General features: G+C 45.3%; 1 protein-coding gene across 5 annotated transcripts in view; it reads left to right on the top strand.

The window, feature by feature from the left end:
- Positions 1-23,330, top strand: part of CTNND2 (catenin (cadherin-associated protein), delta 2) — a 694,597-nt gene that overhangs the window by 537,988 nt on the left and 133,279 nt on the right. For all 5 annotated transcript variants that reach the window (XM_012650021.1, XM_012650019.1, XM_012650020.1 and 2 more), the window contains 2 exons: positions 8,263-8,380; positions 13,651-13,836. In XM_012650021.1, the coding sequence (XP_012505475.1) occupies positions 8,263-8,380; positions 13,651-13,836 (304 nt within the window). The remainder of the gene's footprint in view (positions 1-8,262; positions 8,381-13,650; positions 13,837-23,330) is intronic.

The raw sequence follows: 23,330 nt of genomic DNA, 5'->3' as shown, positions 1-23,330 counted from the left end.
GGCCAGGAACTTACCCTATGTCATTCTCAGCTCTGCTCTCTGGGGAAGACATCAGAAACAGGTGACACTACAGATGCCTCTTCAGTGACTTGAACTCACCAGGCAAGTGGGGGAAGAAGTCTTGCCTCTGCCCACTCTTGGTTACCACCCAAATGTCATACGTTTTCACGTGCACGTTGCTGCAGAGCTATAAGAGGCAAAAGTGGAACCTCTGGTGATGGATTTCCCAGCATTCACAGCAACCTACCTGGGCTGCCCTGTAGCCAGATGTCAGGGAGGCCTTAGCACAGGTAATGCAGTTTGGTGAAAGAACATTAAGATCTCCCTGGTCAACCATGAGCTTGGCACAGTTTTCGAAGACACAGTGTGCTGGCTTAGGATACCAGGTTTAGTACAAATGGAGAAGTCTGTGAATTGGCATTTGCCACAGAATGTCACCTCTCCTGACAGGTCCTGTCCTCTGTTAATGCCTATGGTAGCCTGTAGACCCCACCTGTGCACAAGTGTGCTTGGATGGTCTTTGCACAGGCTGTTCACCTGGAACTGCCCCAAGCCCATGATGTAATTTAAGCCTTGCCCTTCAAATTTAAAAGTATATTTTTTAGTACTTTCCATTGAATTTGCATGGAATGCTTTCTTGCTGGAAACACATTTATTGCACTCTGCATCCTTATTTCTTAACTTTGCAACGCATGACTTGCTGCTACAAATGTTAAGGAAAACGACTGGTGTCTCAATGTACACAGTTACAACTTACGGGAAGGTCGTACTGAAACAGATGAAAGTAACATTACCAGCGGTTTCAGCCTGTATTTGTTTTCGGCGGCACATCTAGGTGGCACTTCTAAGGAAAACTGGTTCCCAGATTCTTCATACTGCTAGTTACATGCTGACAGTGTCATATTTAGTTATGGCGGCTGTATTCTGTTTACCTTCCTGGACTGTGACCTCTGAAGGTCAAAACCCAGGTATTCTCAATTTTTTATCCCAAGACTTGGCATTGGGCGTGGAAAAAGGAAGTGCCTCGTCAAGGTCAGTTGCTTTGTTGATTTGAACTTTCTCCGTGGAATGGTTTCTCCGGGTCCATCTGGCAAAGCCCATAACTCCCCCAAAATTTAGCTCAACATTACCTATTACAGTAAAAAATTAGAAATAACCTGGATGTTCATTAATAGGTTAATAACTTTTTAAATTATGAATCATGACCTATTTACATTTGAGATACCAAAATGTAAGTTTGGTATGAGATACCCAATGAGATACCCAATCACTAAGGTAGGTCTATAGGTACCATTGTGAAAAGAGTCAGTGATACACTTTTGAGGGATAAAAGCCAGTTGCCTGAGGAACCACTGTGGTACAAAACAAGACATACTTACACAGTTCATTTATGAGCAGAAAATCATCTTGAATGATAAAAACCAAATGGTCACAGTGATTTCCTTGAGGGGGGAAGCAAAGGGTGTGGATTTTCGCTTTTACTGAAACATTTTCCCCATTTCTTAATATTTTTACATCAGTTTTTAGATTTTGAAAAAACGATGACTAAAGTTGCCAGTGCCGCTGTGAAAACTTCCATTCTTTCCTTTCCACCCACTTGCGCATGACATATTCCCCATGGCGCAGCACCTGGTGTCTTTCTCCCTCTCCAACGGGAGGTGTCCGGTCGAGCCACAGTTCAGTTAATATTTGTTGAGAAGAAACTGGCCTGGCCCCAAACACCTGCCCTGTGTCACCGCATGTGTCCTATGACGTGCACACCACGCCCAGCACCACCTCGCAGACGTCCTCAAGGCAAGGAATGTGCCTTCGCAACTGGAGAGCCCCTGCTGCAAGCACCACACCAGGTACACAAGGGAATCCACCTTTGTTGACATTTGGAATGAGCCAGTTGCTCCCTTTTTGCAGAGAAGCTACCAATCAAGAGGATGAGCCCTGGTAGTTTTGTGGTGGCAACTCTTCCGCATTCAGAATAAAGAGGACGGGCAAACATGGCAAGGATCCTGCTGCCCCCCGCCCCTGCAGCCTCCGCATCTCAAGGGAGGGGACCTGGCTGGACAACTGTCACTGCATTGATGGCCAGCTGGAGTCAGCTGAGCCAGCTGGCTGGGCAGAAGACCCCTTGCTTCCCCGCCCCTAAACAGCGAAGAGGAGGGTTCCCACACAGAGGGAAAGTATGGGCTTTAGGGACAGTGGTTTTGGAGCCCGCAAAGTCTCCCAAGGCCTTTCGCGGGAGAGCGCAAGGCAGAGCTGCTGTTTACCTGTGGAGGCGAATATGTCCGATTCCTGAAACCCAGACTCTAGACTCAGGAAAGCAAAGTACTACTCAGAACAAGGGCTGCTCAAACCAATTATTTTGATTAGAAGTTCTGAGAGTTTTTTGGGGTCCTGGCCTCAGAATATGATGATGTTTTTTTTTTTTTTTTTGGAAATGCAATTCTTTATTACAACTCTTAAGTGTGTATTTGCAAACATTTAACAGAAGGGGACAACAAAGACAATCCACACCATTCTCCTCCCAGCATCTGTGGCAGAAATAGGGCTTAGAAGAACTGGCCTCTCAGGACCTGAGATGCCTTTATAACCTGGTAACTGGGTCCCAGGCAGCCTCGGAAGACCTCTGAGTCCCGGGCTCGCCCACAGCCTCCAGAGACTGCTGGGTCCTGACTTCCCGGACCTCGACCCGAGGCCACTGGGTCGCAGCCTCCCGGACTTGGACCGGAGACCGCTGGATCCCAGCCTCCCCGTTAGCTTCAGGAGACCACTGGGTCCCGACCTCCCGGACAGCCTTCGGAAACTGCTGAGTCTTGGTTTCCTCAGTAGGGACCTCCTCTGAGCCTTGCGCCCGGAGCTGGCGGTGATAGTCAGCCAAGTTCATGATTAATTTGGCTGTGTCCTTCTGGTAATAAGGCCGCCCAAATATCAAGATCTCAGCCTCGCCTTCCGGGTCCTTTTATCACAGAAAAAAGAAACACATTTAATGTACACATAAAAATATACAAAACTTTGAACAAAATATCAGGGGTTCAGGGCACCCTCCTGAATCCTGTGACAGCTTCAGATGAGAATCTAGGGCGGGGTTAATCATACCACTGACCTCTTCTCTGTATAGCTTCGAGTAAGAACGGGCTTTATATTTTTAAAATTGTGTTGAAAGAAGGATGAGGAGGAAAAGAAGAGTGACAAAGACCCTACATGGCCCCTAAAGCCTAAAATATTTACCCTCCAGCCCTTTTCATCGAGTTGTTAACCTCTGATTTAGATGTTCATGGGTAGAAAGACCTCTTTAAAATTTAGTGTTTTTGGCGAAGGCGGAAGTGAGCACACTTCATGGGAGAAAAGCAGGATTGGGGCAGTTTCCCGTCCCCAGGCTTACTCAGGTCAGATAATTTATGATAAATTCATTGGTTGCTGAGTAGGTGATTAGATGGATGGCCAAGAAGTTAAGATGATCCTTATTCATAGTCTGCTTAGCTCTCCCCTCACACTTCTAGTGTTGTTTCCAGACATCCACAGGTGACTGCTGGCAGCTCAGCTCAGCTCTGCTCTCTGACACCCTCTGGGCATCCCAGCTTCATCCCTCAAACCAGTAGATAGTCTCAGGAACCCAGCCCAACTCAGGAACCCTGCAGAGATGCAGGGTCTGGGCTCCGCTGATTATGAATTGGGAGATGGACGCAGGAGCCCAGTGAGCACCTGCCCTGAGAGGTGGAGCCAGCTGCTGGGCATGAGTGATTAGAGCTGGGCATGAACCCAGGGCTCGAGGGCATAGGGGTCTGCTGGGTGTGAGATGACTCCAGTGGAGGCCAGATCATAAAGGCCAAGGAGCAGGTCGGATGGAGGGGAGAGGAGGTAACAGGAAGAGAAACTAGACTTGAACCAGAGCATGAAAGCTCTTCCTCTGAGCCTAGGGGTGTATGTGGGTGTGGAACTGGGGAATATCTGCTTGGCTCGAGGCAGCAAAATTGTGCAGTTCTCTCCAGCACTTAATCGACATTAGGAGTAATCATAAGAAAGTTCATATCACAAGCTGAACGGTTTTACTCTCGTGTTACGCACTACTTTCAATTGCTTTTTCTTTCTTTGCAAATCGAGACTGCCCTGAATAATCCAGGGTGGGGGTTGTAGGGGCAGAACACAAACTACAGCAGTAGGAGCCTGTATTCAAATGGTAGAACAAACACCTGGCACTTATTCTGTGAGCACAGAGGTACGTCGGTCATGGTGTAGACATGCCCCTGGTTTCCTGAATCCCAATATGATGGAAAAGCTGAATGCACAAGTAATAGCCAACTATGCATCAGGCACTCAGCTGAGTGCTAGGTATACATATAAGCCTAAATAATTCCCATACAAAATCAATGGTGATCAATAACAGAGATCAATACCGGAGCTACAGGGCTGTGAAGGGAGAGACTAATTACAATCTCATCCCTTAGTTTTCTCTGTGGTTTGATCTCTCGTATCCAGGCCATCGGGAGCACACACACATCTTTCATCTCACAGTCCCTCAGCTGAGTTGAGCATATGGTGTGAGTTCCACGCTGGATCCTATGAGAGCACTACGTGTTGAATTTGTTTTAAATTACATGCAGCCAGTGATGGAGGCTCAGAGAAATGAGATGTCAAATAGCACTGAAGACGGGAGAGGAAGCAGTTTAACTAGTTGCATTGGAATGAAAGAGTGATCTTTTAATTGAAAGATATAAAAATGAATTGTTCCATTTTCATCCATTAGATAAAAAGATTATAGAATCTAGTTTAAGCAGAAACTTCCAAATGACATATCAACTGACAATTCAATCAAGATTATAGAGATTATTTCTAAGGATTAGACATACACATCTTTGTGCTTTTAACAAGTGATCTACAGGTATTTAATACTGTGTTTATGCATAGAATTTTACTGCATCCGTTTCAAGCTAAACATGGAAATCGTGTCCCCCATGATGGGCAGGAGATGGCTGGCTCATTGTCAAACACTTACTTAGGACCATGACTACAACTAACCATTCAGTGATCAACACAGAAGGTTATTGGGGATTTTATTTTTAAACAGTGACTCCTGCTGCCAGGTTTCATAGTAAAATATGTAGACACCAAAATTTCAGCTGTGTTAAAGTTGTGATGCTTATAATTTTATAATGTGCTGCTAACATGATTATAATATTTTACTCATAAGCTGACATGACTTTACCTTGACATGTTGATCGAAAGTCTTAAATAACAACAATAAAAAGTTGAAATACCATAATTGAATGAATAATCTTGTGTTTGAGGGGAAAGGGAGGAAGAGGAAACACTCTTCTTCTCCAAAGTGAAAACCAAAGATTCCCTTTAGAGATTTCATGCGTTCAGGAATCGTTGATTAAAACTGGAAACCTGAGCCCAAAGGCTTGTAGGAAACCATTACCCATTGAAAAGAGATAGCATATATAAAAAATATATACAGAGCCTCAATGTACCTGCCGAACGTGGTAACTCCTTCTCTGCTCCGTATCACAGGTGTGTGCTTGTGTGTGTACACATGTGTGTGCCTCAGTCACTCCTCTTCTGGGACCTTAAGTTATTCATCATTCTCATTTTTCAATATCTTACACATTTTAATATAGTCATCAATCAATACCTCTTTAAATTTTGGAAGAGACTGAACTAGAATCAGATAGAAACTAGAATAAAGAAAAATGCTAAGATTAATACTGACAACTTCTAATGTTGAGTAAGGTGTTCATTCCACTTATTTCCTATTGGTTGGCCCTGCACATGTACTGATTACCAATGAAATCAGGGCTGATTATTATGAAATTTATTGGGGAGCCAGGAGGCAGCCCACCCCCATCATAAGGACATTCTAGGGAAGGACTGACTGAGCACATCAGTCAAGGAAGAGTGTAGAGGATGTTTTGGACTTGGGTGTACATGACCTATCCCTTGTTTTCAAGCCTGAATTCCGTAATTCTACACTTGGAAATACAGTGTACCTTGCCAACCCCGAAAGACTCGCACGTAAATCACACATTGCCATTCGGTGTTCTTCTGGCCAAAAAGATCTGACTGGAATTTTTAACAAACTTATTATTTTAATAACTTCAGAGTTCAACCTGGTGAAAATCATTTCAAAGAGAAATGGCCTAAAATGTTCTTTTAATAGGGCCATCCTTCTAGTCTAAAATAACACCAATCTGCCTCTGACCACTTTTTTCCTAGCAGAAAGTTAGTTCTTCCCTCGGCCCTGACCAGACCAGAGATTGTGTCAAAAACAAAGGTCGGCCACCACAAGGTGGAATTTAGAAAATTTTACATAAAAGTGCTGTCAATATTTGCCTAGTTATATTATCTATGAAACTGAGAAATTTTGTTTATATTTGAAGATCAGTAAATGCCAAAAATACTAATTTGAATTGAATAACCTTTCCCAGCATTGCATGAAAATGCTGATAGATCCTACTTTAACATGTCCTAAGGAACTTTTTAGATATCCAAAAAAACATTTATGTTCAGTAGCATTTTAGCATTAGGCCTATTTTATTTTATTTAATTTTTAACAAGCCGGCCGACCCATGTCTCCCATGAGACCTGAGCCTTGCTGTCCCTTCCTTCACTGCCCCGGGCTTCCTCCCACTCCCCCGCTCTCAAGCAGTGTGGCCTTGGGCAGCCGCTCAGGCTCGGCTTGCTCATCTGTGAAACACAATTAAGTACAACAGCAACAGATGATTTGAAAAGGAAGTGAGCGTGTCTGTGTCAATTACAGCAGGCTGGAGATTCCTTCCATTCAGCTTCTCCAGGCTGTGTGCCAGCTCAGGGATTCTTGGGATCCGCTCCGGCGCCGGCCCAGCAGTCAGCAAAGAACACCACCCTCCCCAACCACACCACCCTCCCCAAACACACCCTCCCAGGGCATAAGAATAATTCTATCTTCTTACACGTTCTCAACATCTGCATCACCAAGGAGAAGCAAGTTATCTGACTGCACCCAGACTCTTTGAGTGGGAAACTCCAGCAATCTCTACTTCACGTGGCCCCTGGGGATGCTGACAGTCCCAAAGTTTGAGAACCGCTGCCCTCCTGGTCTCTCCGTCCCAGGCTGGAGTGCAGTGGTGCAATCATAGCTTACTGCAGCCTGGAACTTCTGGGCTTAGGCATCCCTCCCCGCTCAACCTCCCTGGTAGCTGGGACTATAGGTACACCCCCACACACACCTATTTTTTCTTTTTTTTAATTATTTTTTGTAACAACAGAGGTTTTGCTATGTTGCCCACGCTGGTCTCAAACTCCTGGCCTCAAGTTATCCTCCGGTCTCAGCCTCCCAAAGTGCGGGGAGTATACGCTGGGGTGAGCCACTGCACCCAGCTGCCCTCTCGTTCTGTCATTCTCCCCAATGGTCTCTAAATTCTTTCAATCCCTTTGTACCTTCTATTGACTCAGCACCTCCATCCTCCAGCTTTCACAGGCTGTCCATAGTCAGTCATTGCAGAAATTCACTACTGCGACCAAATCCTAACCATGGGTAGGAGAGGAAGCACGTACTCTCAGGTGGTGGAGTAACTAAAAGCATCCCAAAGATTCGCCTTTGGCTAGGAGCATCTCAAGTCTTTGGCAGGGCTAGAGGAAGACCTCCCTGCCTTGCAGCCACACATTCCATCACAGCAGGCCCCTTCTGTTGCCTCAGCTCTCCTTGTGCCAGTACAAGAAAGAGCTCAGAGCAACACCTTCCCGTAAGAGGTGCCAGGCACATCCCAGTAACTCAGTTGTCTCTGAAACCCATAACTACGTCCTTAGAATATACTCCTAGAAATCTACTTCTGGCTGGGTCAAGATAGGTATATTTTTGCCACAGATGAATTTAGATCTCTAAAATATTTCAGTAAGTCGTAAGCTCTATCTTTGAAAATGTTTCAGACTCCTCAAAGAAGAAGAATCCTTTGAACCAAAAAGCTTCTGTTTGTAAATGAAGTAAAGGTCTGTCGGAAAGTCTTCCATTCTGAGCGGTCACAGGACTCGGACAGATCACGTCTTAGGAATTCTGCATTGGCTGTTTCAGGAGTTGCCTTCCAGATATCTGTGACTTCTCCAATGCTAGGATGTGCTGATCGAAGCCATCCCTACTCACGAAGGCTATACACTGGATAAACATTCTGAAAAAGCAAAAAACAAACCAACAAAAAAAGGGTATTCTCTAAAACTACGAAAGGAGACAGGCATGGCAGGATGTTCTTTAGGTGACAACTGCAGAGATGGCTGACGTGGCCTTTTGCTTTGCAGGAACGTTAGTTCGGCTGGAGAGGAGGCCCGCAGAAGGATGCGAGAGTGTGACGGGCTCACGGATGCCCTGCTGTACGTGATCCAGTCTGCGCTGGGGAGCAGTGAGATCGATAGCAAGGTTTGTTGTCTTTGCATAGATAACGCGTGTTCGAGAATAAAGACGCCCATGGGACTAAACAACAGCTAACAATAATGAATAGCTAAGGCAGTATTTCGTACTTTCCTTCTGAACTCTATTTTGATTTCCTTATAAGAATCCAACATTTTCTAGGCAGGGCTTCTAATGCCTGCCTGGAACTAGGTAGCTAACCTTTATTTAATAATGAGTAAAAATTTAGATCGTTTTTAAGTTACTCAAACCACAGGTGTTCTGATGAGTGTATAAACTTTTGCATACAACATTGCTCGCATGCTTCTAGATTTTATTTAATACAATCCACTTTTAGGAGAAAAAAGGATGTTAAAACTACCTGAGATTTGAATAATCCTATATTGTTCCAAGTTAACCTTTTAACAACTGTTCATTGCATTAAGTGCCATTTAAAAAGGCCTGCAAGAGCTAAATAAATGTCCCAATGCTTAATAAATGAGCTACCAACATGTTAAATCATCAATGCCTAGCCAGTGTTTTAGTTCATAAGCCAAAATAGAACTGGGTGGGCTTTTCTAGTGTTTCAGCTATTTTGTTTTGTCTTAACTAAATTAGTTATGATTCACTCTAAATATAAATAACTATTATAAACACAAACTTTACCAATATTTCTAAAGTAATACACATAATAAATGTGATATTTTAATAAAGGTTTCTCAAGAGCCACACTTATTGACCTTTGGAGCTGAATTGTTATTTGTTTGGGGGCTGTCCTGTGCATTGTAGGATGGTTAGCAGAATCCTTGGGCTCCACCCACTAGACACTGGTAACAGCCTCTTTTTGTTGTAACAAACAGAAATGTCTGCAGACGTTGCCACCTGTCCTGTGGGGAGCAAAACTGGCCCTGATTATGAACCATGCCTTAATTCTATGGTTTTCAACCCAGACTCTTGATCAGAATTGCCTTTGGAATGTTAATAAAAGCATCTCCCCAGACCCCATGACAGTCCTCTGAATCTGAGTGTCTAATCCTGGTGTCAAGTTTTTGCACCTTTACAAGCTCACCAGGTGATTTGACGTCCACCATGGATGAAGAACCTGCCTTAGCGGACGAAGCTCCGAACTGGACTCTCTGATCAGGAATTTGCTGTAATGTGATTTAGTTGCAAAGCCAGATAAAGCAAAAGTAAGAGTGATTCTGGTCATGTAATTAGTTATTAATTGGCTTTGGGGATAAGTTAGCACAGCACTTCTCAACCTTGACTGCGCATTAGAGTTACCAAGAAATTTAGAACGTCACTGATGCCCAAGCCGCACTCCCACAGATTTGGACCCAAAACCCCTTCTGGGACTCCAGCCCTCTGCGTCCTAGTTTGCCCAGTTACGGACGCCTCTTGTCACCTTACCTCTGCCGCTTGCGGTTAGGTTTGCATCGACTCGTTTACTACGTGTTATTAATTTCAAAGACAAATATAATGTAATAAAGACTAAGCATTTCCCTTTCATAAAAGCCCTTAAATGGCCGTTTTAGACCTTTTAATATCACTGACGGGAAAATTAAATCTCTAAAGAAGTGACGAGTTGAGATGTCCTGAGTATTTACAGATGCCTGTTAGCACACTAGACACATGGTTTCTAAAAGGGCCACAGAAGGTAGGTCACTGAAGGCGGCCTCCTAGTATCCGGAGTGGTGAAGGAGACAGGCCTTGGGAGACTAAGCTCTTCCCACAGTGGATGCCAAGAGAGCTGTAATACCAGCTGGACCTGGCAGCTGAAAATGAAATAAGAGTCAGCAGCCTCGTGCCTTGGCCAGGTGTCCCTGCTCTGTCACCGGAGGCGAAGGCAGTCTTCAGGAGCATGTGTCAAGAACCAGCATGCTCCATGGCACAGTCCTCTTTTTTTCTGATGTTTCAGATTCCTAAAACTCTCAGGGGACCTGGGAGGTCATCTCTTTTAGTATCCACGTTTTTCCCAAAAGAGAAAGTTGTAATAAGTGGTAGTGTTTAGGGCTGGAGTCACAAGACCCAGATATCCCCAATGGGGTCAGAAGAGCCCTGAGCTGGCATGGGGACAGGGCCAGCGGACTGTGCCATCTCCAGCTCCCCCTGGCTGGAGGACCATACCCAAGTGACCTCGACTTGGTGACAAGGAGGATAATCATAGCTGAACGCCAAGGCTCTTGAAAGGATCAGATGTGACAAATTACTCAGCGATGCTCTGCTGGCCGGACTGTGCTATTGAGTTTTAACGTGTTATTATTGTACCGTAATTTTCCACTCAGCCCTCTGCTTGGCCACTTCTGAGCTTTCACAATGACAATTTAGAGGAGGGGAAAAAAATGAGTACACATTCTCTTTAAGGCCAGAGAAGTTAATGAATAAAAGAGTCTGGATTCCATGCAAGCTTGCGGCTCTGCTCCTATAATTGGGACAGTTTGTTGAATGGGTAACATATGGTAGAGCACTCTACAGACAACTTCCAAATTAGCCCTTTCTAATAGAAAATAAGGAGTCAAGATGACCGGGTGATGAAGAGGAACTGCGAAAGCGCCGTTGACGGCAGTGATGTCCCGAGCACGGCTCCCAGCTGCCGCGCCAGCAGTAGGATGCCGGCATCCCAAGGCTCTTTTTTTTTTTTTCTTTTTCCCTATCCCTTTGGAGCAAAGCTCTTGAACTGGTAACTCGCCCAAACCAAGCCGGACTGCTAAACTCCAGGAGGCTTAAAGAGAGATGAGTCTGATCCCCGTGACCCCCTCTCCCATTTCCCGTCCCCACCCTCCACCATCCCCAGCTTCTCTGCCCACCCCCAGCTTCTCCCCGTATCAGCTCCCCAGCCGCAGGCAGATTATAAAGCATTTCTCGAAACTGCGGACTTATTCCCCAGTAGTCGTTTGTTAAACAGAGGAATGGCGATGCCCTGGGGAAGACGAACAGCGGGGATGAGAAAGAAGTTTATTCTCCCAAGTCTTTGATGTAAGAAAAATCAGTTTGAGCTGATTGAAAAATCGTTCTGACTTAGGCCACAGCATTGTCCTGCCAATGAGAGACTCTTCTCTCTTTCATGCGTCGTCCTGTGTTTACCTGCTTTCTTGCCAGTGCCTTTTTTGATGCTGGGAGGATGCTCGAAATAGAAAATCAAGTTGACTCAAAGCCTGTGGGATTAGCAGCCCATGAAACCTTGAAGAGCTGACAAGAAAGGCCTAGCATGGCAGAGGCACCAGAGACGTATCCTGAAAACGAGCTGATTCTCATCCCCACGTGATTGATAAAGGGCACAGGCTGCCTTTGACCCGATTCCAGGCGAGGGAGGGACGCAGAGCAGGGCTGAGATCGGGTATAGCTACCTACGGCTTCGTTCCTTCATCCATGCAGTGGAATTCTGTCTCCTGCCTTGGAGGGTGGCTGTTACTTAGTAGATGACAGCCAAGTTGGTATGCTTTTGAAAATAAAACTTAGCTCACTTCAATTTCTTTCCCATCATTATTTAGTCCTTTTTAAAAATGGGGTATTTTTTTTTTCTGTTTTTCGGTGGTTCTTCAAGTCCAGAGCAAAGGTCAAAGGTCAGCTTTGTCTCAACCAGCAAACTTTTTCTGCACAGGGTCAGAGAGGAAATATTTCCGCGTTGTGGGCCATGCAAAGCAGTCTCTGTCACTGACACTTCATTCTGCCATTGCAGCACGAAGGCAGCCGCAGACAGCACGTGAACAAACGGGCCTGGCTGTCCTCCAGCAAAACGTCACACGCGACAGCAGGCTCTGGGTTGGCGCGGGCCGGCAGGCTGCTGTCAGCTGACTCCTCTTCTTAACAATTGGCAGCCAGTAGAACTGGTATTTTAGCAAATGGTTTTGCCCAGGCACTACTCGAAGAGCCGTATCTATTAACTCGTTTTAACCCTGACTGCAGCCCTTTGCAGTTGGTACAATTGTCATCACCCCCTTTACAAATGAGGAAATAGAGGCACAGAGAGAGCAAGCACTTTGCCCAAGGCCACACAGCTCTGAGTCGCAGACCGTGGACTGGAACCCAAGCCAGCTAGCCCTGGGTCACATGCTTGGGACCTCCGAGCTGTGCTGCCTCCCCCATGGTTAACGATATGAACCCGTGTGTAGCATTTCCTGTGCAGAGGCATTCTTCCCAGAACTTACATGCTGTGTAACAAATGACCACAAATTTGGTGGCTTAAAACAACACAAATTTATCATCTTACAGTTCTAGAGATCAGGTCCAAAATGGGTCTCAATGGGATAAAATCAAAGTGTCGTGAGGGCTGGTTCCTTCTGGAGGCTCCAGGGGAGAGTCCGATCCCTTCCCTATTCCGGTGTCTAGAGGCCGCCTGCATTTCTTGGCTTGTGGCCCCTTCCTCCACCTTCAAAGCCAGCAATGGCCAGTCACGTCCTTCTCACATCACATCGCTCTGAGTCTGACCCCCCTGCCTCCCTCTTTCACTTACAGGACCCCGTGGAGCACATGGGCCCCGCACACAGCCCAAATAGTCTCCTCCTCTGTCGGCTGATTGGCAACCTCAATTCCCCACGCCCCCAGCCACATCACCTAACGTAGCCACAGGTCCCGGAGATAATGCTGCCTATCACACACACACACCTTAGCTCACCTAACGCACACAGCAGCCTGAGGTGGGGTGATGTTATGATCATTTTATAGAGGAGGAGATTGAATCCCAGGGGTGTTGGATGCATTGTCCAGAGTCACACAGCTCACAGAGACTAGCGTTCTACAGTGTCCAGCCCTACAGCATGTGCCCTTAACTACCGTTTAACCTTTTTGCTAAGAAAATAAGAGTGTCAGCTGTCTCAAGAACAACCAGTAGACTGAAGACGTTATGCCCCCTGGTGACCCAGCCCCTCACTTGCCTGGGACAACCTTGGCTTGCCCTGTTGCCCTTTTTGACACCCAGAATGTGCCCTGGTGGACAGCAAATGTGTGTGTCACCCACCAGAGCTGACCGAAATCCAACGTCTGTATTCTTCACGACCTCGACCCCCAAGTCCCTCTCACAAGTGAACTTCAATCAACAATGACAGATATTGGTAGAAGTAACTGTGGTTGATAAGTAGTATCTTTGTGGGGGAGAAAAGGTCGTAAGACCTTTCCAAGTTCCTCTAAATCCTTTGCACTGTGGCTATCAGAGGATCCTTTAGAAGCCATGGCTAAATGCATCCGAAGAGAAGTGTGGACGTGGAGACTGATTGCCTTTCAGGGGTGGAGGCCCGCAGTGCTGGTTTGTTTTCATTCATTTCTCCTCTGTTTCCCTTTTTTGTTTTGTTTGGGTTCTCCAGACCGTTGAAAACTGTGTGTGCATTTTAAGGAACCTCTCGTACCGGCTGGCAGCAGAAACGTCTCAGGGACAGCACATGGGCACGGACGAGCTGGACGGGCTGCTCTGTGGGGAGGCCAATGGGAAGGACGCCGAGAGCTCCGGGTGCTGGGGCAAGAAGAAGAAGAAAAAGAAATCCCAGGATCAGGTGATGTGGGCTGCTCGCAGCTGCATGCAATTATCCCCTCCCTAATTACAGCGTTAATATTTCGTCTGCATGTAGAGAGACACAGCTCTGCATTTTCAATACAAGGTAAAATCACTGACGCGTCTGCACAATTTTCCCGTGGGAATGTCACAGCTGAGACGGTAGAACATTAAATGACTTCCCCATGTCTCACAGCTGAGCCAAGATAGGAAACTTTAAGGAAAAAAAAAAAAGCCACCCGAGTCCCAGGCAAGCTCTGACATCCCAGCTCGTAGGGTCCAATTGGACCCAGGAGCTGCTTTCTCCATACGTTGAGCCACACATTTATCAAGGTCCTTGTCGGAGCCAGGCAGGCGCCACACAGGTGGCCCGGGTGCACAAATAGGAGATAGGGCACAAGAAGAGAAACCGAGAGAGCGAGGTGCAAAATCCAACATGTATTTGATAGCAGGTTTTGAAATGTTTTGATGTGCAGTCTTGCACTTTCTGTTGAAATGGGAGGTAGCAGTCTGAGGATTCACAGCCCTTCCAACAGGATGACGTTAGAACCTTGGCCTTGGGGGACAGTTCAGATGAATTCAGAATGCCGTTCAGCTGGAGAGGGACGCCTCTTCATAACAAATGGCCCTCACGTCCTGCAGTAGGGTGCCCTGCAGAAAAGCAAAGACCATAGACAGCAGCTCTCAACCCTGGTGCATCAGAACAGCCTCCACTCCTGTCCCCTGGAGCCTCTGGGAGACCAAACCACCCAGCCATGGGCCCCACCGGCACAGAGAATGGTGGGAACAAGCTACTCATTCTGCCGCCTCCCCAAAACCCTGCCGGCAAGAATGTCCCCATTTCTCCCAGACACAGTGGTCTCTTGTCCAGCCTTCCCCAGACACTGAGGTTATGTATCCAGCCTTCCCTGGACACTGGTCACACATCCAGCCCTCTGTGCACACTGTGATCATACGTCCAGCTGCTGAGGGTCGTGCAGACCCAGGATCCGAACTGTCCTTGAGCGTAGACCACTGAGAAAGAGGGACGGAAGCCACAACACTCTCATGCCAGGCTTTGAATTCAGAATAAATATGCAAATGTGTTGTTTAGATCACAGCACATAATGTTCTAAACTATTTTAGAAAAGTTGTACTTCAAGTAAAAGCTAAAGACAGTATTTTATTTAGAGTAACGGTTAATGGGAATGCATTCTTAAATCTCATTTCTGAATCTCCCTTGACTGCATCAGTGTTAACAATTTTTAAGGTCCTGGTTCTCTAGCTATTTGCAGTCCCCGAGGGCTGCCCCAGGGACTTCCCGCAACTCCTGGATGTCCGTGTTCCAGCTCACAGACGCCTATAATTTAGGAGAGTCATGCTCACTGCCTCTTTGACAGCAGGCTTCCCCACTGAGAACTGGATTCCCAGCCCTGCTCTTTCTCCTGCCGTGGGTCAGTGCTCTGTGTCCTCCGTCCTCTCCCGGAGTCAGAGCAGCCTTTAAGAAGGATTGAACCGCGGCTCCTAACTTTCCACTTAAAAGCCTCCCACCAGGGGAGTGTTCATCTGCAGGTATTTACTGGACACCTACTAAGTGCCAGGCATCATGCCAGGTGCTGCCTCATACTTCAGTTTTGCACCTGGTACCTAAGGGGGCCAGATCATTATGGGTACTGAACAGTTGCGATCTCAAATCAACTGAAACATGGGATAACCAAGGTGTAATAGATTCTTTTCATCCTTTCTTTCCCTGTGCTCTATTGCATGGGCCCACTCCCTACCCTGCCTTCTCCTGGAAATGTGAGCAATCGCGATAAAGGTTCAAAGGAAGAACAGGATCTAGGCAGGAGTACGGTGCTTCCCAGCTTGGCCAACGATCGAAATCTCCCAGGTCTCACCCAAGACCTTAGGACCCAGAATCTGCTGCAAGAGCTCCGGGCAACTTTGGAAGGCAGATTTGGGAAATTACATTAATACAGCATTAGCCTGGGCTGACGAGACTGAGATTGAATTCACTCTGATTTCAGGGTTTTCTCTCCAGGGTTTGAGCCGTTGCTCAGATTCCACAGTGCGCATCCCTCTCATTGTCAATATTGCTGTCACTCATGTCTCATTTAGTAAGATTCTAGCCCTGACACCAAACCCTGTCCCCAACTCTGCCAAGATGGATTTACAGGGATTTAAATCTTTCCAGGGACAGGCGAGAGTAGGAGTTGATTGGGTTTAGAAGTAAGAGATCAGAGGAGAAGGAACGTTCATGGAGTTCACCCATGATAGAGCCCTTCTTCCCAGGTGTTAGCCACCTCCATGAAACTTGACTGAGCAGCTCTACAGACTCAGAATGCTGTATTTTGAACCACATTTGATGACATTGATGAGCTCCTTTCTAAGTTGAGCATGATAAAGGTATTAATAGAATTTCATGATTTTTACCAAAACCCTAAATGAAAATTTGTATGGTTCATTTGTTCCATTTTTTTCTTACAATATTCTTTAAGTAAAAGAAAAGATTTCTTCAAGAAAGTTTTACAGAAACTTCTAGAAGTTAAAATACAGTGGAATGTTATTTTTTATAAAGAAGCTTTGAAGTTATACCAAACGATAATTTTTAAAGGTTTTTTAAGGTGTTCTAAATTAATACAAAAATATTTTTAAGTGCCATAAAATTCATTATCAACTTCAATGAGGCTGCAAAAAGATAACAAGTATGCTTGTTTGAAAAGTTATGTATAAAGTTTAGTATGTTCTGTTGAGTCCAATGCATTTAATAACAGTCAAAGTAAAAACTGTCTTGCATTTAAAGACGGGTGTAAGAGAAGCAGAGCTGAAAGGCCTGGAGATGGGGAGGAGAGTGAAGGTGGAATGTGAGATTAAGTGCAAAAGGAGAGGGATAGGAAGGTGCCATCAAATCTAGTGGGCCACCAGGCATGGCAGCCAGCCTCTGCACAGGATGCGGAGGGAGAGAACTGGGTCTAGGTGGCGCCACCTGCTGGGAAAGGTTGGCATTGTGGCCGGCTTGGGGCCCAGCAGGGAAAAGCCCTGCTTAGCCCCAGGGGTCCCTCCAGTGCTTTGCACCTGGGGAAGCAGTCACCATTCCAACCAGGAGTTAAGGGGCCCCAAGGAATCCCAGTATGGCTGCTCCAAGGGAGGGCAGGTGCCAAGGCCCTAATTCATCACTGTTAATGGTCCCAGCAAGGTGGGCAATGGCGATGTTCCAAGGCCTCTCCAGGACAAAGCACCCGCATCTTTGTTAAGAGTGGAACAGCAGGTTACCTTCAGGGCCTGGAGACTGATTCGTCTCACCTAGAAGCTTACAGAGAGTTCTAGGTTTACAGCTTTAAAGATGGTCAGATAGCATGCGTGCCCTGGAATCTCTACTACACATAAAGTCAGGTTTTTAAAGAGTATTTAGTGATTAGAGAAAATATATAATACAAGTAAAGTGAAAGCAGCAATATAAAAACAGGTGTGCATATAAATGTAGGCGATATAGATAAAATCTGGGCAGTTTTGTAATACATCATATGCAAATATAAAATACTATATGCATGTAGAAAATGTATGGGTTTCTAGAGAAGTAGAGTAACATCAAAGAGAAGATAATGATTCTTTTTGTACTTAATGTGTTTATAAATTTTCTACAATGGAAATTACATTTGTAATCTTTTCAAATGGCCTTTAAAAATAATGTTTAAGAAGGCACTAAGTGTCTAAGTCAATGTATGCTTATAAAAATGTGTAAGTTTCTTTTTTCTCTTAAATTTAAGATGCCTCAAAGAAAGACATAAAGGACCACGTAAAATGAAAGGTTATCTAGTCTGCAACACAGATCTCCTAGGACAGAAGAGCCAAATATTGTAGCAGGCAGGAAAAGTGATGAAAATCATAATTGTTTTAATTATGGCCTCTGGAGCTTACTCTATTCCAGAAGTTTTTTTTTTTTTTTTTTACTCTTATATTTGGCATTAGTATTCTGGACCTTAAAAAATAGCATTAATATAACAATCTGCAGGTCAGATTTAGTTATAACAAAAATCTCAGAAACTTTTTCTTTTAAATCCCAGATAAGGACAATTGAAGAAAATACACGATATAAAGATATATTGCATGGATGCTCTTATTTGAAGAGTGGTTGCTATTGAAACATACTAGAGCCATCAGACTGTGAGTCCCTGGGCACAGATGTGTTTGACACGCTATGCATCACATTCTGGTCTGGAAGGACCTTGTAGACTCATTCATTTCTGACTCTGCTCAGTGCCTGCTGCTGAATTATAAGGAATTGCTAATTTCTCTCGTTCTCTTTGGGCAGAGCCTCCCCAAAGCAGTCTGCATGTCATATGCCAAGGAGGCACACCGGTCCCAGCGGGATCCTCCCTGCCCTCCAGCAGGGCTTTGTGCCAACGACCTGTCACCGCAGGGCAGGGAGGCAATCTGAAGATCGCAGTCTAGGGAAACAGAAGGAGATAAAATTGATTTATTTATTTTTTGTACCTTTTATAAAAATAAGCATTATTTTTTTGGTTTGTTTTTCAATTTGGAATATGGCCAAGATCCTGTGATGGTGTCCTGGGGTCCATACTGCTCCAACATGGTTTAGAGGTGACAGGACACTGTCCTCCTGCTGGCTGCTGGCCAGAGCACACCTGGTTTTCAAGACCCACTCAGTGTGAGCTTGACCATGTGCAGAGAGAAACAAAAACTAAACCAGCAGGATCTCCTAGAATGCAAAACCTCTCTTTTCTGCTTGTAAATCAATCTAAAGTTATTACATTCAAGTGGGTATAAAAAAGTATGTATCTATAATATATGTATATTCACACGGGTGAGGACCTAAACCTGTCAGAATTGATAAATGATTTTGATCCAGTGTTTTTGTACAGTAGATCCTCTCTCATGATAATCTTTGTTTCAAAACTTAGTGCATTATAGTCAATTCACATGTTTTTGTTCTTTTTTGCTTTTCTTAAGTTGTAGATGCCAAATGCACAGATGAGTGGGAAGTTTCACTAATTCTTAGCGTGGTATTCTATACACAGAAGCAGAGCAGTGTGCCTGTATGTAAAACCTTTAATGCCCCCTTATTTTTTCCATGATGGAAGACATGTCTCGGCAGAACCTTCAGGCTGCTCCCTGCGCACTCTCCTGGCCCATGCAAAGGTCCGCCGGTCAGCCTGCACGCTCTTGCTCACACTGTCCCTCTGCGTGGCATTCGCTCTCCCTTCCTCTGCCATCATGTATTCGGAGACCTTGTCTCCCATGGGGCTCTCATCTTTAGGGCGCTGCCCTCCTCCTCATGGCCCAAGGTGGCTCTTCACGTCCACAGTCAGGAGCAGAAACGGGGAAGAAGACAGGAGTGCCCTTTCCTTTGCGGCCACACCCCTGAGTTGCAACATCATTGTTGCTCACTTTCCTGTGCTCACAGTAGCATCCGAGCTGCAAGGGAGTCTGGGAAATGTAGTCTTTTTGTGGGACGTCCATGACTCGAGGTGGACCTTGTGCATTCTCTCAATAAAGAGAAAAGGGATGCAGTGGTCCCTTCAGGGGAGCTGCAGCAAGTAGGGGCTCTCCGTCCCTGTGAGGAGGAGTATCTCATCGCTGAAATTGCCTAGCATTGTCTGCACATGGTAATGAATAAAAACCCAACTTGTATTCATTTCATTGTCTGTAAATTCTCTGCAAACAGTGTGGCTCCTTATTACCCGCACCCAGGTGAGGGCTCCCACCGCCCACCTTGGCACACCACTGCAGGGGGGGACAGGCGTGTGCACGAGTCCCCTCTGCTTTGCTGCGGTATCACCTGACACGTCATGACCTCTTTCCTTGCCAGTAAATAGTTCCTTCTGCGGGAATGTGGAGGGCTGCGGAGACTTCCACTGTAGAGGTGTATCATGATGTGGGGCACCAATCCCCTGTTAGTAGAAAATTAGGTTGCTTCCAGATTTTTACTAATGTAAACTGTAATAAACACCTACGTCCTTAATCACTTCATAAGGACAAATTCTTAAAAGTGAAAGAGCTAAACCAAGGCTTTTGATACACAAACCAAAATTTATCTTAATCACTCTACGCGTTAGTGACAGTTTAAGTCCGTAGACTTCATTTTTTAATACCACTTTATGGATCTTCCCTTCATAACATTCTTGGTGTTCTTAGGTTTTCATTTCTTGATATCACAGGCTGTTTTTCTTTTTTTCCAGACAGTTTTCATTTTCTCATTAGTCACCATACTTTCCCTTTTGCTGCTTAATACCATTTCCTTTCTAACCATCTGCTGATTTCAGCTGCCACTCACTCCCTTTGGCTGGTGCTAGTGCAGTCTCACTCCGCTTTCACCCCACCATATGCTGGGCGCTCGTTGACTCGAGGCGCGATATTTCATGTCCTGGAAACAACAAACCTCACGAGCCTGCAAAGACCGCGGCTGCCCACTTCGTGCAGCCCCTCTCCTTTGCCATTCTCCACGAATGAACGAGATTCTTCTTTCTCGCCTCTAATAGGATATATATCCCATCACCTGAAAGTACTGCTCTTTTATTTTCAGTGAGTTTACAGACTTAAAACTCTTTCGTGATCTCCTTTAGATTTTTTAATTAAATTTTATCACTCAGCACTCCACACCACCAAAACTCTGTGTCTTATACCACTAGACCAGGGTTTCTCACCTTCAGCACTGATCACATTTGGGACCACACGATTCTCTGTGGTGGGGCTGGCCTGTGCGCTGTACGATGTTTATCAGCATCCCTGGCTCCTGCCCGCCAGATGCCAGTAGCACCTTCTCTTTCCATTATAACCACCAAAAATGTCTCCAGACATTGTCACTTGTCCCCTGGGGGGTAATTGCCCTGGTCGAGACCAGTGTACTAGATTGTCTCTTGAGGGACATATCACCAAAGATCTAAGCAATCAACCACAGAATTACCTGAAGGAGGTTGGCCTGTCAGGGACACGACCCCTTTAGAAGGCAGGTAGTGTGAAGGACCATGGCCCAGGTTTCCCTGGATATAATGGGAAGGTAGGAGCAGAGAGAACTCTAGGTGAGCACTGGTGGTGTCCCGGTTGGTTCCATCACGGTGACTTAAGTCTGGTAATGCAGGGCCTCCTTGACAGCACCCCACTGTGGGAAACAGCACAACGGCCAGCCTGTGGCGTAGGCAGCATCGCCAGCCTCACTCCTGCACCTTCCGGAGGGAAGCCTGCCCACTCCGCCCCTCAGCCCCACACGCAAGGAGGCAAATCAGCAGGGCGGTCCCTGAATCTCTTTTGTTCTGATGCTTTGTTCAGAAAACCCCCACCCTGCCTCTCTAATGTGGGTTTCTAATCTCTCCAATGCAAACCCTCCTATCTTCTGCAAGGAGAGCCTGGAGACAATGCAGTGCCACATAAATACAGCTAATTAGCCATCAACTCTGTCCCTGCTCTGCACAGCCTTAGCCTCAGCTGTAGAGACGCTTCTGAACAGCTCCTGGGGGAATTCAGACACGTGGGAGACCCTTTGCTTTGAAATTCCCAAGAATCAACACAAAGAATCATTTCTCTTCTGGCTTTTCACAGTTAATTGGAGTTTTTAAATACCTATCACCTCCATCCCCCCACCCCTACCGCCAACAAAAGCTGGAAATGGCCCTGAAACACTGGAAAGGCAAAATCAATTAGTAACTCTACTGTTCAGACCAAGCCAAGCAACAGTGGCAGACAGTGGATGGACTTGGGTTTTGATTGTTGCTTTTCTAAGTCCATACTGCTGGCGGCAGCTTAATTAAACCAAGCCCTGCTCGAGAGAACATTCCCTGACAGTTTACCTACTTAGAGCCATCCTCTCTTCCTACATCTTGCAATGTGTGACTTCCCCTGGGAGGGAAGAGTGGGATCTTAAAATCAGAATACTTCCCCGTTGCTGCAGATTCACTGCCTTTATCCTGCATTATCTCTGGTCTGTTATTTATTTCACTGAAATCTCTTACAGAACAGCAGTGAGCCTACACATGTGTAATGGCTGTGATACTCCTTAACTGGTACAGAAATCTAGGTGATAGAGATGCAGTCCACTGGCGAAGCCGGCTTGTTCTGTTTATGTTCTGAAGCTACAGCTCAGCGGTAGAAGGTCTCTTCTGCACGTAGACATGGCTGGCTGAGACTATATCAAGCCCATGACATGTGGGAAGAGGCGCTGTGTATTTTAGCACTTCGCCTGGCATAGAGATCCTTCTCCCTGCATCCTGACTGCCTCTCATTGGCATCTCCGTGGTACCCAGCCCAGGGCGTTGGAGATCAGAGTCTGGGGCAGTTGCAGGCTAGCTCAGAGGGAGGATCTGAAATTGTCTTGCAATTCTTCTCATCCAATGGGGGCTTTTATGAATGTAATAATTAGCGAAGTCCTGCGAGTCTCCATACCTTAAAGAAACCCATGTTTACAAAGTCTCTTTTTTTAAACTATAAACTAAAGCATCTTTACTTTCTGGTTTTTATCCCTAACTTATATCTTCTTCTTCACATAAGGAACAAATGGCTTTCACTATTCCATCCTCAAACCAACTGAGACAGAAATCTTTTAAATAGTATTTAAGCCCTACAGGGAAACACAAGTATTTAAAACAAGTCCAAAGAAAGACTTTTTTCTTTATTTTTTTCCTTACCTGCACATTGAACACATTCCCAACACTTACATTGTTTGCCTACTAAGCACACGTTTTACAGGAGCTTTATGTCTTCTCTGTGCTGACTGTGACCGTGTGAAAAAGCATCACGTTTAAATTTCAGCAGTCTCTTGGCTTCTAACTAGGGAAGCTTTCTATTCCCTTCCTTTCTGAAAAGATTTAGAGCATTATCTTCTTAATGAGAGAATACATATCTTCAATTCTATATAGTTTTAGAAATTGAATGACATAAACTGTTGGTTGATTTTTATTGATATTAGTCATGCACTCATACATTTGAAGCCCATAAAGAAAAGTGCTTTGAGAAGAAAACAATGTTATTGAGTGAGGCACTATTTGGAGTGGCAAAAATCAATCTGTTTTGTTCTGTGATCTGTTGTCAGCATAATCGCCCGTGTACATGATACTGCCAGCCTGGCCACAGCAGAGCTTCCTGGAAGAGAGGAGACGGTTTAGCTAAAGGGTCCTCCTAGGAAATTTTCTTAGTGCTTACTGTGTTATCCATAAAAAATTCTCCAGACTCTGGTTACATACCCAGCAATTTAGAGTTTCATGAGCTCTAAATATATGTGTAACATTCTAAATTCTTATAAATAAGGCAATGAATAAGAGGAGCTTTAATGCTAAAAACATATGTTATGCTCTTTTTTTCTGTTTAACAGCATATGCATGACCTCTATAAAGTATAATTTGCACATTTAAGTGATACGTTTAAGAATCAAGAGGCCTAGAACTTTTTGCGAGTTTTATTTGCTATAACGTAACCAGTGAAAATGAAAAATTTGCACAAAATCGTGCAACATTTATTTAACTCTCAAGCATCAGGAGTAAAACTCTGAGGAGGAAGGGAGATTTT

This window comes from Propithecus coquereli, unplaced genomic scaffold (assembly GCF_000956105.1).
Source record: "Propithecus coquereli isolate 6110/MARCELLA unplaced genomic scaffold, Pcoq_1.0 Scaffold309, whole genome shotgun sequence".
NCBI classification, from domain to species: Eukaryota; Metazoa; Chordata; class Mammalia; order Primates; family Indriidae; genus Propithecus; species Propithecus coquereli.
This window is presented reverse-complemented; position numbering and strand designations above follow the sequence as displayed.